Source organism: Peromyscus californicus, unplaced genomic scaffold (genome assembly GCF_007827085.1).
Source record: "Peromyscus californicus insignis strain IS unplaced genomic scaffold, ASM782708v3 Scaffold_9__1_contigs__length_137607984, whole genome shotgun sequence".
Taxonomy (NCBI): domain Eukaryota; kingdom Metazoa; phylum Chordata; class Mammalia; order Rodentia; family Cricetidae; genus Peromyscus; species Peromyscus californicus.
Genome location: NW_026294617.1, coordinates 44,357,292 through 44,370,107, shown reverse-complemented (window position 1 = coordinate 44,370,107; position 12,816 = coordinate 44,357,292). Strand labels below are relative to the sequence as shown.

General features: G+C 42.1%; 1 protein-coding gene across 3 annotated transcripts in view; it reads left to right on the top strand.

The window, feature by feature from the left end:
• Nucleotides 1-12,816, top strand: part of Veph1 (ventricular zone expressed PH domain containing 1) — a 237,394-nt gene that overhangs the window by 195,054 nt on the left and 29,524 nt on the right. For all 3 annotated transcript variants that reach the window (XM_052730059.1, XM_052730062.1, XM_052730061.1), the window contains one exon: nt 7,887-8,004. In XM_052730059.1, coding sequence (XP_052586019.1) covers nt 7,887-8,004 — 118 coding nt within the window. The remainder of the gene's footprint in view (nt 1-7,886; nt 8,005-12,816) is intronic.

The following is a 12,816-nucleotide window of genomic DNA, read 5'->3' as shown; positions in this document are numbered from 1 at the left end:
TAGGAGCATGTGTGAGCACAAATCAGCTGCATGACCAAAAAATCCTACCCATCACATAGGTGGTGACCTCCATAAAGTCCTACCCATCACACAGGCTGTGACCTCCATAAAGTCCTACCCATCAAACAGATGGTGAACTCCATAAAATTCTACCCATCTCACAGACAATGACCTCCATAAAGTCCTACCCATCTCACAGGCTGTGACCTCCATAAAGTCCTACCCATCACACAGGCTGTGACCTCCATAAAACTTTATAGAATCCCCCTTCAGTTACTCTTCCATCTCTCTATACTTTAGTACCTCCTGAGACTCATAGCTGGGGCAGGATCATATGCAGTTGGGGACTGAAGAAGGCCACCAGAGTGAGTGACTGAGTGGCTAGAATCTCAGACGAAGGCTTCATGCAAGTAATCACATGTGTTCTGATATCAAGTTGGTAATGACTGTGCCATGTCTAGAGGATGGAAAATTTCATAGCACTAAACTATGATGTTCAGCAGGAGTCCTGGTTAGGTTTTTTTTTTTTTTTTTTTTTTTTTTTTTTTTTTTATCAACTTGATACAAACAAGGGTCACCTGGGAAGAGGGAGTCTCAGTTGAGGGGTTGCCCAGGCTGTATTGGCCTGTGACACATGCCGTGAGAAATTGTCTTGATTGTTGACTGATGTGGGAAAGCCTTAGTCCATCATTTGTGGTGCCACCCCTGAGGAGTGGTTCTGCAAGAAATCTGGCTTAGCATGAGCCACGGGGAACAAGCCAGTGTTCCTCCATGGTTTCTACCTCAGTTCTTGCCTTCAGGTTTCTGCCCTGACTTCCCTTGTGATGGACTGTTGTCTAAAAGCATAAGCTAAATAAACCCTTCCCTCCTTGAGTCCCCATTGGTCAAAATGTTTATCACAGCAACAGAAACCTAACTGGGATGGTAGAGTAGATATATTAAATGCATTTGAACTTATAGCATTTTAATTGTGGTGAGTTTATTTATACCCGTATCATAATGTAAGAAGTATCTGTATCAGTAGAAAGTGGGGACCAGTCTGAGGGAAAGGGCGGTATCAGGGACAAAAGGGAATAAGAGAAGAACCTTGCCTCCAGCAGAGTAACACCCATGACTGAGTTCATCTTCTTACCAAAGGAGGGGAAAGCAGGTCCCTGCAAAGAGACCAGTCTTGTGCCACACTGTAGATACTCAAAGCATACCTGGTAAATACTGGTGATAGTCATCAATTAGAAGAAAAGAATGGAAATTCTTTGTTTTTCAACACAAAAAGAGAACACAAAATGCTGGCTATCATTTCTAAAAATCTAATATTTTACTGCTGACACCACAATAACAATGTCAAAGCTTTCTTGGTGTTTTGCACAATAGTAACCTATTGCCCTTGTTTTCATACCGATAAAATATATTGCTGATTTTAATGATATAAAATTTAAAATAATTTTGGTTTATAAAGAAGTGATTCGTGGGGCTGGGGATGTGTCTACATTGGCAGAGTACTTGCCTAACATGCACAAAGTTCTGGGTTCCACTTGCAGCACCATATAAAACCTGGACATAGTGGTACACATCTGTGATCCTAGCACCTAGAAGATATGGGCAAGAAAATCAGAGGTTCCAGATGTTCCTTAGTTACATAACAAGTTCAAGGCCAGCTTGGGACACATGAGAAAAAAAAAATACGTGTTTATCAAATATTGATGAAGCTTGTGTTGCATGACCCAAATGGCTACCATCATTTTCTTCTTGGCCCCATACTCTTCTATGACCTTTTCCGTAAACCTTTTGGCTTAAACTCTTCCGTCACCAGCCTCCATCCTCGAGGCACGTTCTTTTTTGCCTTATGTGTAGGTAAATGTGAAGATTTGTCTTTTGAACTAAGTCTTGTTACCACCTCTGTTAGTTCTTACATAAAGGTGTTCTCCAGAACTCTGTCTACCGTGAACCAAATGTGGGAGTTCTCATCCAGTCACTTGGTGCCACAACCAGAGTCACAACTGCCCTCCCTGAACTGCCAGACTCAGAATCCTGAAGGACACAAAGGACTCGAGTCTAGTCTGGGGTCTCTACTGATAGTGGGAAGCCTGCCATGAGGACCTCATTGGTTACGTATTCCTAGATTTCCCTTATTAGTTTAGGCTACAAAAATGAGAGCCAGTGGAACGTATCTCACATGTGGCATCCATGTTGAAGATTAAGACGCCGAATCCTACATGTCCAGACTAGCTCCATGCTGCCACTGCTAAGTGACTATCTCCTACCTGGTGCTCACCATCCTCCCCAAGCACTAGAACATTTTACCAAAGTCTAAACTAGGCCTGGTGATTTGTACAGCTCATCTCTTCCTTCCATGTTGAACAATTTAAAATAATGACGTGTTCTGATTTTTAAATATGAAAATTGTGCTTTTGGGAATAGACTACATTCTTTGTCACATGAAACCAAATACTGTGGGAAAGTATGAGCAGATGTACCAGGAAATTGGCAAATTCCTCAAATACCAGTTAATAGACACAGGTCAGCCATCTCCACATCTGTTCCCAAAGGTGTGGAATTTTCCAGGCAGTGAACATCAGAATAACTTGGAAAGCTGTTGAAAAGCACGTGTTCTCAGACCTGACCACAGACTTATGTCAGGCTCTCACAGATGAGAGCTACATATAATGCTTATAGCAGCTCTCCCAAGATTCCTAATGTTGAATCCAGCTGAGAACTAATGATTTGGGGAAGCTATCTTAGAAATAACCAGCATGCCACACTGGCGAATTCAGACTCCTACACAGCTTCATTTAGTGATTTTATTCTAAATACTTGTTAAATAAAACAAATTCCTATAATATTCATAGAGATGTGGGTGTGTTATGTTGTATTGTATTGTATTATGTTGTGTTGTGTTGTGTTGTGTTGCATTTCGTTGTATTGTATTGTTTGTATTGTATTTGCATTGTTGGGAATAAGCTCAAGGCATTGCACCTGGTAGGCAAGTACTCTACCATTGAGTTATATCCTCACCTCCCAGATTAGAGATTCAGAAAGATGTTCTCTAGATGAACATGGTAGCTTGCACCTGTTGTCCCACCCAAGGAGGCAGAATTTCTAGAACATGAGTTTGAGGTCAGCCTGAGCAACATAGCAATACCCATTTCTTGAAAAACAGGAAAAGAATTATTCTGCACATCTTCAATGAGCATACTTGAATAAACATGCAAATAGAAAACCCAAATGTTACCCTTGGTATAAATTAGGAATAAGATCTATGTACCTCGATTAGTAAAATAACAATTCATTGAACTATACTATGGACAAAATACTATTTGTCGTATTTCCAAAAGTGACAAAAGAGCACCAAAGTCCGTCTGTCTGTGAAGGAGCTTTTGTTCAATGCAGGGTCAAAGGTCATATAGTAAGCTGCTCAGCACACACAAGCGGAAGGCGTCTTCCAGCGTCCCGTCCTACTTCCTGGCACAGCAGAACTATGGCACCTTCATTCCTTTATCCATAGTCCCTGACACACCAGCTGCTCTGACTCTGTGCTTTATTAACTGAATTCAACAGCAGTGTTTTTCAATAGCTGAAAGAATAAAAAGATTAAGTTAGAGGGTGGACATTCTTTAAAGTCTCATGCTAATTCATGCATTCAACATAGTGCTTCTTACATCATGCCTGTTCAATGACAGATGAATTATTGATTATACTCCCTCAATAAATTCATTTCATACCTGGGACTGCTTATAGTTATGGTGTGCACTCTAGAAATTACTATTAAGGCATGGAGTCTAATATGCAAGAACATTAGAGACTTCTTGAATTTTTTCATTTCTATTTCTTATAAGAACTTGAGCTTTCAAGCTAGAAGTCCTGTTAACCAGAAGCACACACAGTACACGAGGCAAGCCCATGTTTCCTTTCTGTACACGGAGAACTTTAGAACAGAATTTAAATGTGCCAGAAGACAAAGCTCTTCCAGATGTATGCTCTGACTGATTTCTAGAAAACTCTTCCCAGACCTTCTCAGTACATTGGCCATGGCATGAGCTCCAGAGTCTACTTCACACTTTAAAAACAAGTATCACATTCATTTATGTGCTTAGAGGAGGGCATGGCATGGATGCCATATACACATGCAGGAGGCGGGGGGAGGGGGGGGGACAACTTGAGGGATTGGTTATCTCTTTCCACCACGGATTCCAGGAACTGAACTCAGGTCATCAAGCTTGGTGGAAAGCCCCATTACCCAAGTGTCTTTGCCTGCTAAGCTACCTATTGTCCCCCCTTCTCTCTCTCTCTCTCTCTCTCTCTCTCTCTCTCTCTCTCTCTCTCTCTCTCTCTCTCTCTCACACACACACACACACACACACACACACACACACACACACACACACACACACAGTTTTATAGAATATAATGAAATAATGTTGTAACTGTCTGCTCATCTCTCGCTGCTACCTTGTTTATTTTTCCCTAAGTAGATTTACAAGAGACTTCTTTATGGCTTTCCAGATTCTTAATTTCATTAATTACTTTTTTCTAAAGTTGGAGACAAACTTATTTAAACAACTGTGTTTACAAGACCATTTTCCCTCGGGTGACTTTTTAACTTTTTAAATTAAGTAACGCTTGCTAGAGAAACCCTTCTCAGAACATGTTTACTGGTATTATTATGTAACTCTTTCCTAAGTCCACATAAACAATGTGAGCTCATTGTAGCTCAGGTTTTGCTGAGACCTGATTTGAAGGGTACCTAGGAGACTGACTCTTCTGAGTAGGACCATCCTTCTTTTCGAGAATAGCCAAAAGACCAGGGTGTTGGCAAAAAACATTTATTTGTTGTTGGATAAGCACAGTTCTTGATCTCTTGCTAGCTACTGGAAGCTACTCAGAGTTTCCTCGAGTTTCTTGTTTCTCCAAGGCCAGTAGGAGAGCCATCCTTTGTAGGTGTATGCTAGCAAGATGGATCTTATGTGTGCAAGGTGTGTGTGTGTGTGTGTGTGTGTGTGTGTGTGTGTGTGTGTGTGTGTTTTATGAAATTGATATTCTGTCATCTTTGCCATTTTCTAAAAAGACACAGGAGCCTCCAATACTCAAGGGTAAAGGATCATCCAAGCAGCTGAACATTGAGAAATGAGTATTGTTGGTAGGTCATCTGAAGGCCCATCTGCCACAATCCCATCCGATCTGAAATACCAAGAGAGAGATGGAGAATCAGATATGAACTATTTTATCATTCTTCTGTAGTCCAGACATCTAAAAGAAAGTTTGTAATTTTCTAAACTAATTTTTGAAACAAGTTGTCTTGTTTTGAAGAGGAGGTAAGGAGGAAAGGAAGGAGATGTGGCCGTATATCAGTTCTGGGGCAAAATTGAGGACTCAGAAGGGTAAAGATAAGTTAAAAAAAAATGGCCCCAAGCACATTTAAGATGTACGAATATGAAACATGTCACTGGCAGTCTGCACTTGCTTGTTTTGTGACTTACTTTGATTTTCCACAGATATTTGAAGTCTATTAAAGTTGGCTGTCACCACCAAGTGCAATAGTTCCTGTAACTACCGTCCATCTTCCTCACTTGGATCCCTTTGCATAACACCTCAGTCCTCCGAAGGGCTAAACCTGCTCTCGGCTTCAGGACTTGAGCTCTGGGATATGGCCCACCATCTGTCTTAAACTTCTTGAATAACGTTTTGCCAAGGCAAGTGTGGATTATAGGCAACAACCTGGGACATTCCTGGTCTCAGAACAGGAAAAATGAAGGAAGCTCTACGTATTATTTAAGTACTTTGTTTGCTAGTAGTGTTTGCGGGGAATGAAGAATTGATCTCTAATTGTGTGAGAAACAAAGACTGATCTGCATGCCGATGGCCAAGGGCAGACTTCAGAGACCTTGCAGTTTTGAACCAGATATTTATGAACATCTGCTTTCTTCCCATAAATTTTAATATGGATTTTATCCTTTGAAACATACAAAGCTCCCAGGTGCTTCTTTGGTCTTTATCTTGGGGAACATTCTTTTTAAAAAAAAGTCTCTTTTTTCCAATAAACACATTCTAAATCATTTTGTTAGGACAACATTCATTCATGAGTGCACGTGCACACATACACACACACACACACACACACACACACACACACACACACACACGCACACACACACAGGGTCTATTGAAATGCCTCTAATGTTAGGAATCCAAAGTACTGTATTCAGCATATTAAATCTCCAAAATGTCTAATCCCGGATTGTAACACACAGTCTTGTTAATAAAGACGCTGAAAGGCCTGGTCTATGGTTTTCATTAGAAGGGTTTGTTTAATTCTTGTTTGTGTGACAAGCACTTTCAGAAGCTGAGGTTTCAAACATCCAATTCAACAAACAAGATCCCTGTCCTCACTGTGTTTATCTTCTGGTGAACATGAATGTTCTCTAAAAAGAATTTTTAAATTGCCATTATGCCTTTCATGTAGTTCTTTGGCAAATGGGATTTGTACTGGGCCTATAAACCAGTGATGCCTCTCCATTCCCAGGGCTACACTAGATACTCGGAATGCGGCTGTTATCAAAGCAGATTGAGTTCCAGTCTCAAATGGCTCAGAGTCTAGTATGCTTCTCATCTGTGTCTACAAATGAAGAAGCAGGAGCTCTGGGGTGGGATCTGTGTAACCCGTTGCCCATTCTCTACTCAGGTCCATCTGAAGCCCCGCAAACACCACAAGCAACACTTAGCCTTTCCGAATGCTGAGAGTTATTACGACAAGTAGAAAAGGTGAAAGTACAGGACCAAAGGCAAGAAAGTGAAGTCACAGTACACCAGCACTCACAAAGTACGTTGAAGGCGTGCATGTAAGCTAGGCAAGCAAGAACACAAGTCCTTCTTAGGAGGATCAAGCTCTCCAGAGTGCAGTCCTGTTGCCTGACAACACAGGATACAGGTTATTTATATAACCGGAAAGCCCCTGGAGGACAGTAGAGAAATGTCATTTCGTTAGGCTAGTGGCCTACTATCAGTTACTTATGGTCCAAGGGACCGTCTTTCTGCTCTGCCTCCTGAAGACGAGTACAAGGTCAGGGTACCACAGGCCATCTGAAAATGAGCCATCTTAGTGTGTCAAATTCTACTCATCTACTAAAGAAATGGTTAATTTACTGAGAAACAATTTCAAAGATGATTTCCCACTAAAACCAACAGCACTATACTGTGGAATAGGAGAGAATATCTAAGATAAATCATAAGGGTAAATAGTACTGGAGATGAGGACAAATGAGCCCATCTCTGTATTTTCCATCACTCTCTAAAAAGCCAACCTTATGAAAATGATATTTGGGGTATGAATATTTAGTTCTCGATTTTATATGCAACTTAAATATAATGGTATTCAGCCGGGCGGTGGTGGCACACACCTTTAATCCCAGCCCTTCAGAGGCAGAGGCAGGTGGATCTCTGTGAGTTTGAGTCCAGCCTGGTCTACAGAGTGAGTTTCACAGAGTAACACTGTCTCAAAAAACAAAACAAATGATAGACAGACAGACAGATAGAGCCATTTCTCCAGCAGCATTTCCTTCAACCACAGTGCCACTCAGATGTCCTTTCTTTATAGAAATTTTAGAGGTGCTTCAAATGCAGGAAAATTCTGAGCCACTTCAGATTCTGGTGTCTCTCCCTGCACCCCAAGCCTTGGACCTGAGGCTGTGTTCCCTCACTCCACAATGAAGAGCCATCCCATCGAAGAATCTGAGCAAAGTGCCGTTTTCCAAGGCTGGCCAAGAGAAGCCCCTCTGGGTGCTCTCTTGGTCCCAGCACTGCTGCTGAGCACCGGCCCTTCCCTCCACATCCCCTTCTTCTGTCCACAGGCGGCAGGCGTGCTCATTTCTTTGTGCTTTGTGTTCCTGAAACAGGATCTGGAGCAAGTTCAGCTCCATCTGGAAGAAGTGAGGTTCTTTGACGTGTTTGGCTTCAGTGAAACAGCAGGGGCATGGCAATGCTTCATGTGCAACAACCCTGAAAAGGCAACCGGTGAGTGGCCCCCTTGTTACAAAGAACCAGTTGTGCACCTTCGGATGGGCAGGGGTCTGTGAGCTCGGGGGCTCTAGTTGGCCTTCTGCTTGGTAAATGCTCCCCGTTGTACTAATTTACAGAATAGTGTCTGATTGCTGCCTCATACTGAGAAAGGCTTCTCACCGGAGTGGTTGTGCAAAAAAGGCAAGATGCCAGAAGGAAGGGATACAAAATCAGAAAGGAGAGAGAGGAGTCTTTGACCTGTTTGTGATTATCAAGAGAGCAAGGTTGGGATGGCTTTGTGGTAGAGCACTTGCAAAGCAAGTACAATCTCCAGTATTTATTTTAAGGAGGGAGAGAGGAAGGAGGAAGAGAGGGAGGGAGGGAGGGAGGGAGGGAGGGAGGGAGGGATGAATGAAGGAAGAGAGAAATGTTTTACTCTGAAAGTATCTTTATTTCACCCAAATGACCCTGAAGGTTGGGGAAAACGTTCTGCACAGCTGTGCCTCAAAGAACTGAGGCCATACTCCATGAGGGACTGAGCACCCAGTCCACATTGCCTTGTGGGGTTATTCCTTATGGTGATGTTTGGTGAGTGATCCATGTGCACTGCTCATTGGCAGCAACCAGTTGCTACCCACTCACCATTCCTCACCTTTTCTGATGCCCAAGGAGTCTAGTCCACCAACCTCACTAAAAGCAATTGTCAGTGGATACGAGCAAGGCTCCATGCTAAACATGCCAGATGCCTGGGTTCATTTAGTCGGTACAGCAATATTGAGGTAAATGCTTTGTTTCCTGCACCTTCTCTTCCAATTTGGGGATTTTGTCATCTTAAAGACAGCCTATAGGGGCAAGTCTATTCTCCTGTTAACTGCCAAGATGTTAGGGCTGGATCTTTAAAAAAAGGAAGTGTTTATTTGACCAGACGGAGATGTAAGGGGCTCACAGACAGGTACCAATTAAAATGCATTACCCCACGGAAAAGGTATGGAAGGAAGAAGCTGGCAGTGGAGGATGGCAGCCTTTGTGAGGCACAGATTGTAGGTTGATTACAGAGTCTGGATTAAGCCCATGCCAGAGTGAACACCTCAGCTTGTAAAAAGTTAATTCAAGCAAATAAGAAATTGGGGAATTGCGTGCCTCCATTATAAAACTTTCTAATTAGAGCTTTACCACATGTATGCAAAAAGACAGCGCATAAAAGCAACCTCATTTGAGAGCATGGTGAAATAAGGTACTTATCTTAGGTGGCGCTGAGAGGGCCCTTCAGAGTGCTCACTCCAAGTGAGCTAAGTCCTTAATACAATAAACATTGAATCAGACTTACTGAGGGAGGCCTCAGGAAAGGCGCTAAATGTTATGAGACGTTCCTTTAATATGTATTTTCTCAAATTCGCTGCCACGCACTTGAAAAGAACATTTTGCACATCACCGTCTTATTTGTTTTTCTCACTGTGAAGCACAGACTGGGAACATGGAGCGATAAAAGCTCTAACAAGGCCAAATACTTTATAGCAGAACATATTGAATCAAAATGTTCAGCCCTAAAAACTTCTGTGTGTTTGGATTTCTTTCCTCATTTCCTCGGGCTGCATGAAAGAGGATCTGAGACAGAAAGGAGCCCTCTTTTAAACTGTTATTTTCACACTCAGAAACTCATGAGTCCCTGGAGAGTTTATACTTGTTGTTGATTCCATCTTCTTTTTATATGGGCATATAAATTACATATTTAATCTAAGCAAAAGGTCTAACATCATCCTGCAGTCAAATGTACTCTTCAGGGAGAAGGCATTTGCATTCTTATTGTGCTTAAATTCCAGCTAGAAAGATGACTAAGACATGCAAATGAATATCTGGGTCATGGGCATGACGTTTTTCACATATGCAGTGTGTGCCTTTTGCATGGGCTGAGTTTCTTCTACAGGATGCCTGGAGACAGAAAGATGAGGAAGGGAAAGTGCTTCTGCTTTGGAAGGGATCCACAGTTCAGTTAGGGCCAGAAGACTTCTGTGAGAAAATCTTACTCTGCTCTTCATACATTCCTTAGCATACAATAAATACTCATTGAATGAATGAATGTGTATATGATATTTAAAAACGGCCAAGTCGCCAGGCACATGCCTTTAATCCCAGCATTCAGGAGGCAGAGACAGGTGGATCTCTGAGTTCAAGGCCAGCCTGGTCTACAAAGAGAGTTCCAGGACAGCCAGGACTACACAGAGAAACCCTGTCTCAAAAAACAAAACAAAACAACAACAAAAAAATAGCCAAATCAAATACTCTTTAATATTAACATGTGATGCTTCAAGCCTGTGACGATGTATTAACCATACCAAATACACATCACTATACCATACTTAGGGTATTGTGAACCTAGTAAGAGAAGTTTGGTCCTGTTTCCTCCATAATAGGACTCATCGCATAGAAACCAGATGATCAGCCTCACACCTGGCTGTATTTTGCCCAGCTATGTGCTGTGCACAACCCTGGACTCCACTTGTGCCTGCCTTGGGTCAGATAGCCTGCCACCTGTGAGAGGACAATTTGAAAGGATCTCTCTCCAACAGAAAAGACTGAATGGACTGATCCGCCACCACCACCACAGGGACTAACCAGTGATACAGTAATTGTTCTCATCTAGTGTGTGTTCTGGCATTTTTTAACTACTGCCCACCTCTATAAATGGGTAACAAATCATAAGGCAATTACACATCAGGAAAGAAATCCAGAACTATAGAAGATTTCTTAGAATGTTCAGACTAAGGCTCTAGGAGTCCTTCAGACGTCAACAGTCATCAACTGGCCTGTGTCACTACCTCACGTACGTCCCAACCCTGGTGAAATTCTCATCATTACTGCCTTCACATCTCTTCCATCATCACACAGAAGCACGCTGAACTTTAATGTCTAATCCTCAATACCATTAAGTTGAAATGAATCAGAGAAAAAAACTAAATGCTAGAGCAGCAGAGAGGACCTGAGATCATGACAATTTATCATTCTAACTGTGTTGTTGCGTGTTGCATGTGTTTTTCTTCTTTTATTGTCATTATTGTACAAAAAAAAGAGAGAAAGAAAGAGAGAGAGAGAGAAAAAAAGAGAGAAAGGAAAGAAAATCAAAACACAGATTCAGCAATTTCCCCCAAGGTTGCACAGTTATTCACTGGTAGAACTAGCATTTTCTTCAAGATAAACTAATTCCAGAAATTGAAATTTCAACTTCTAGAGCCAGTCCAAATTAAAAACATGGAATTTTAGAAACTTCAATAAAAATTATTCCACAATGTTATAGTGTGTTGTAAAGACCAAAGGGAAGTTTAATTGTTTAGATGTGATCTGCCTCTTTGATTTATTTTACAAGAGCGGGAACTTTGATATGGTAATAAGTGGGTGATAGTTACATGTAGTCAGTGATTAAAATAGAAACTATTTCCAGTCCAATTGCTGACTCAATTTCAATAGCCATTTTACAAAGTAGAAAGCAGACGATTTCAAAATCCCAGAAATAACTCAGAACCCCTCCGAGACCTGTCTGGTGACATTTACTGCACATCCCCTTACTCCACGTGAATGAGAGAACAAAGGTTGAGCAAGACGATTTAGCCAAACGTAACTGATTTCTGGAAAACCATGCAGACTCCCTTATCAGCTGCCTGTGAGTCTTGGAATTGCAGGGCCTGTGTCAGTAAAGGAAGTCAGAGGGCTGCCCTGGGGCTCATCAGGACTTCTCGTCTGCCACACTTTTTTTTTTTTTTTAATTTATTTTAATTTATTTTGCAATACAATTCAGTTCTACATATCGGTCACGGATTCCCTTGTTCTCCCCCCTCCCGTCCCCCTCACCTTCCCCCCAATGCCCCCCCCCCCCATTCCCATCTCCTCCAGGGCAAAGCCTTCCCCACAGACTGAGGTCAACCTGGTAGACTCAGTCCAGGTAGGTCTAGTCCCCTCCTCCCAGGCCAAGCCAAACAACCAATGGCTGAGGGGTCCACACTGGATCAGGCCCTCCGAATGGGTGAGACAGTTGATTGGCTTGATCTGTTTGGGAGGCATCCAGGCAGTGGGACCAGATCTTGTGCTCATTGCATGAGTTGGCTGTTTGAAACCTGGGGCCTATGCAGGATTGTTTGGCTGCCACACTTTTTTAAGGAGGAGAGAGAAGTAGGTCATGACTCTCACTCTTGCTGCCTGAAGCACGTGGGGTGACTTAGTTCGTGTAAACCTGCAAAAGAGCGAAAGAAAGAAGGAAGGGAAAGCTCAGAATTTTTGGCACACGTGTCCTCTATAAACCCAAGTAATCCCCAGCATAGTCACTGTCTGAGTCATTTGATATTTAGAATTTGGATGTGGTTGTCAGTAGGAGGTCTCCACGGATTCTAAAAGAAAATAGAAGAATCCTTGTTGAATAATGTTCTATCATGAGTCCTCTGTAGAACTGATTGTAAATATTTGCTGGATGAGACAGCATGCTGCCCTTTCTATCACACAAACAAATGGAAGGGGGTTCTAAATAGACTCAGTGTAGAAATGGCCTCCTCAGTGATGAGATTATCTTCAGACACTAAAGACAATGGGAATTATGATGTGGCAATCCTTCAGTACATACCATTCTTGTGGGCCAGATGCCTTTCTGCACCAAATGCCAACATGAATATGGGCTAAATGACCCTAGAGAACCCAACTCATAGCCCACAAATAGCTTGTGAGTCCACTAATAGGAAACTTTTCCATTTAATTTCAATGTCACTTTCAAAGAACTTCAAACATAAAGGAAGAATCCACTTTCGACTTAGGCAATGGCTGGGGCTTTCATATCTTTCCACACAT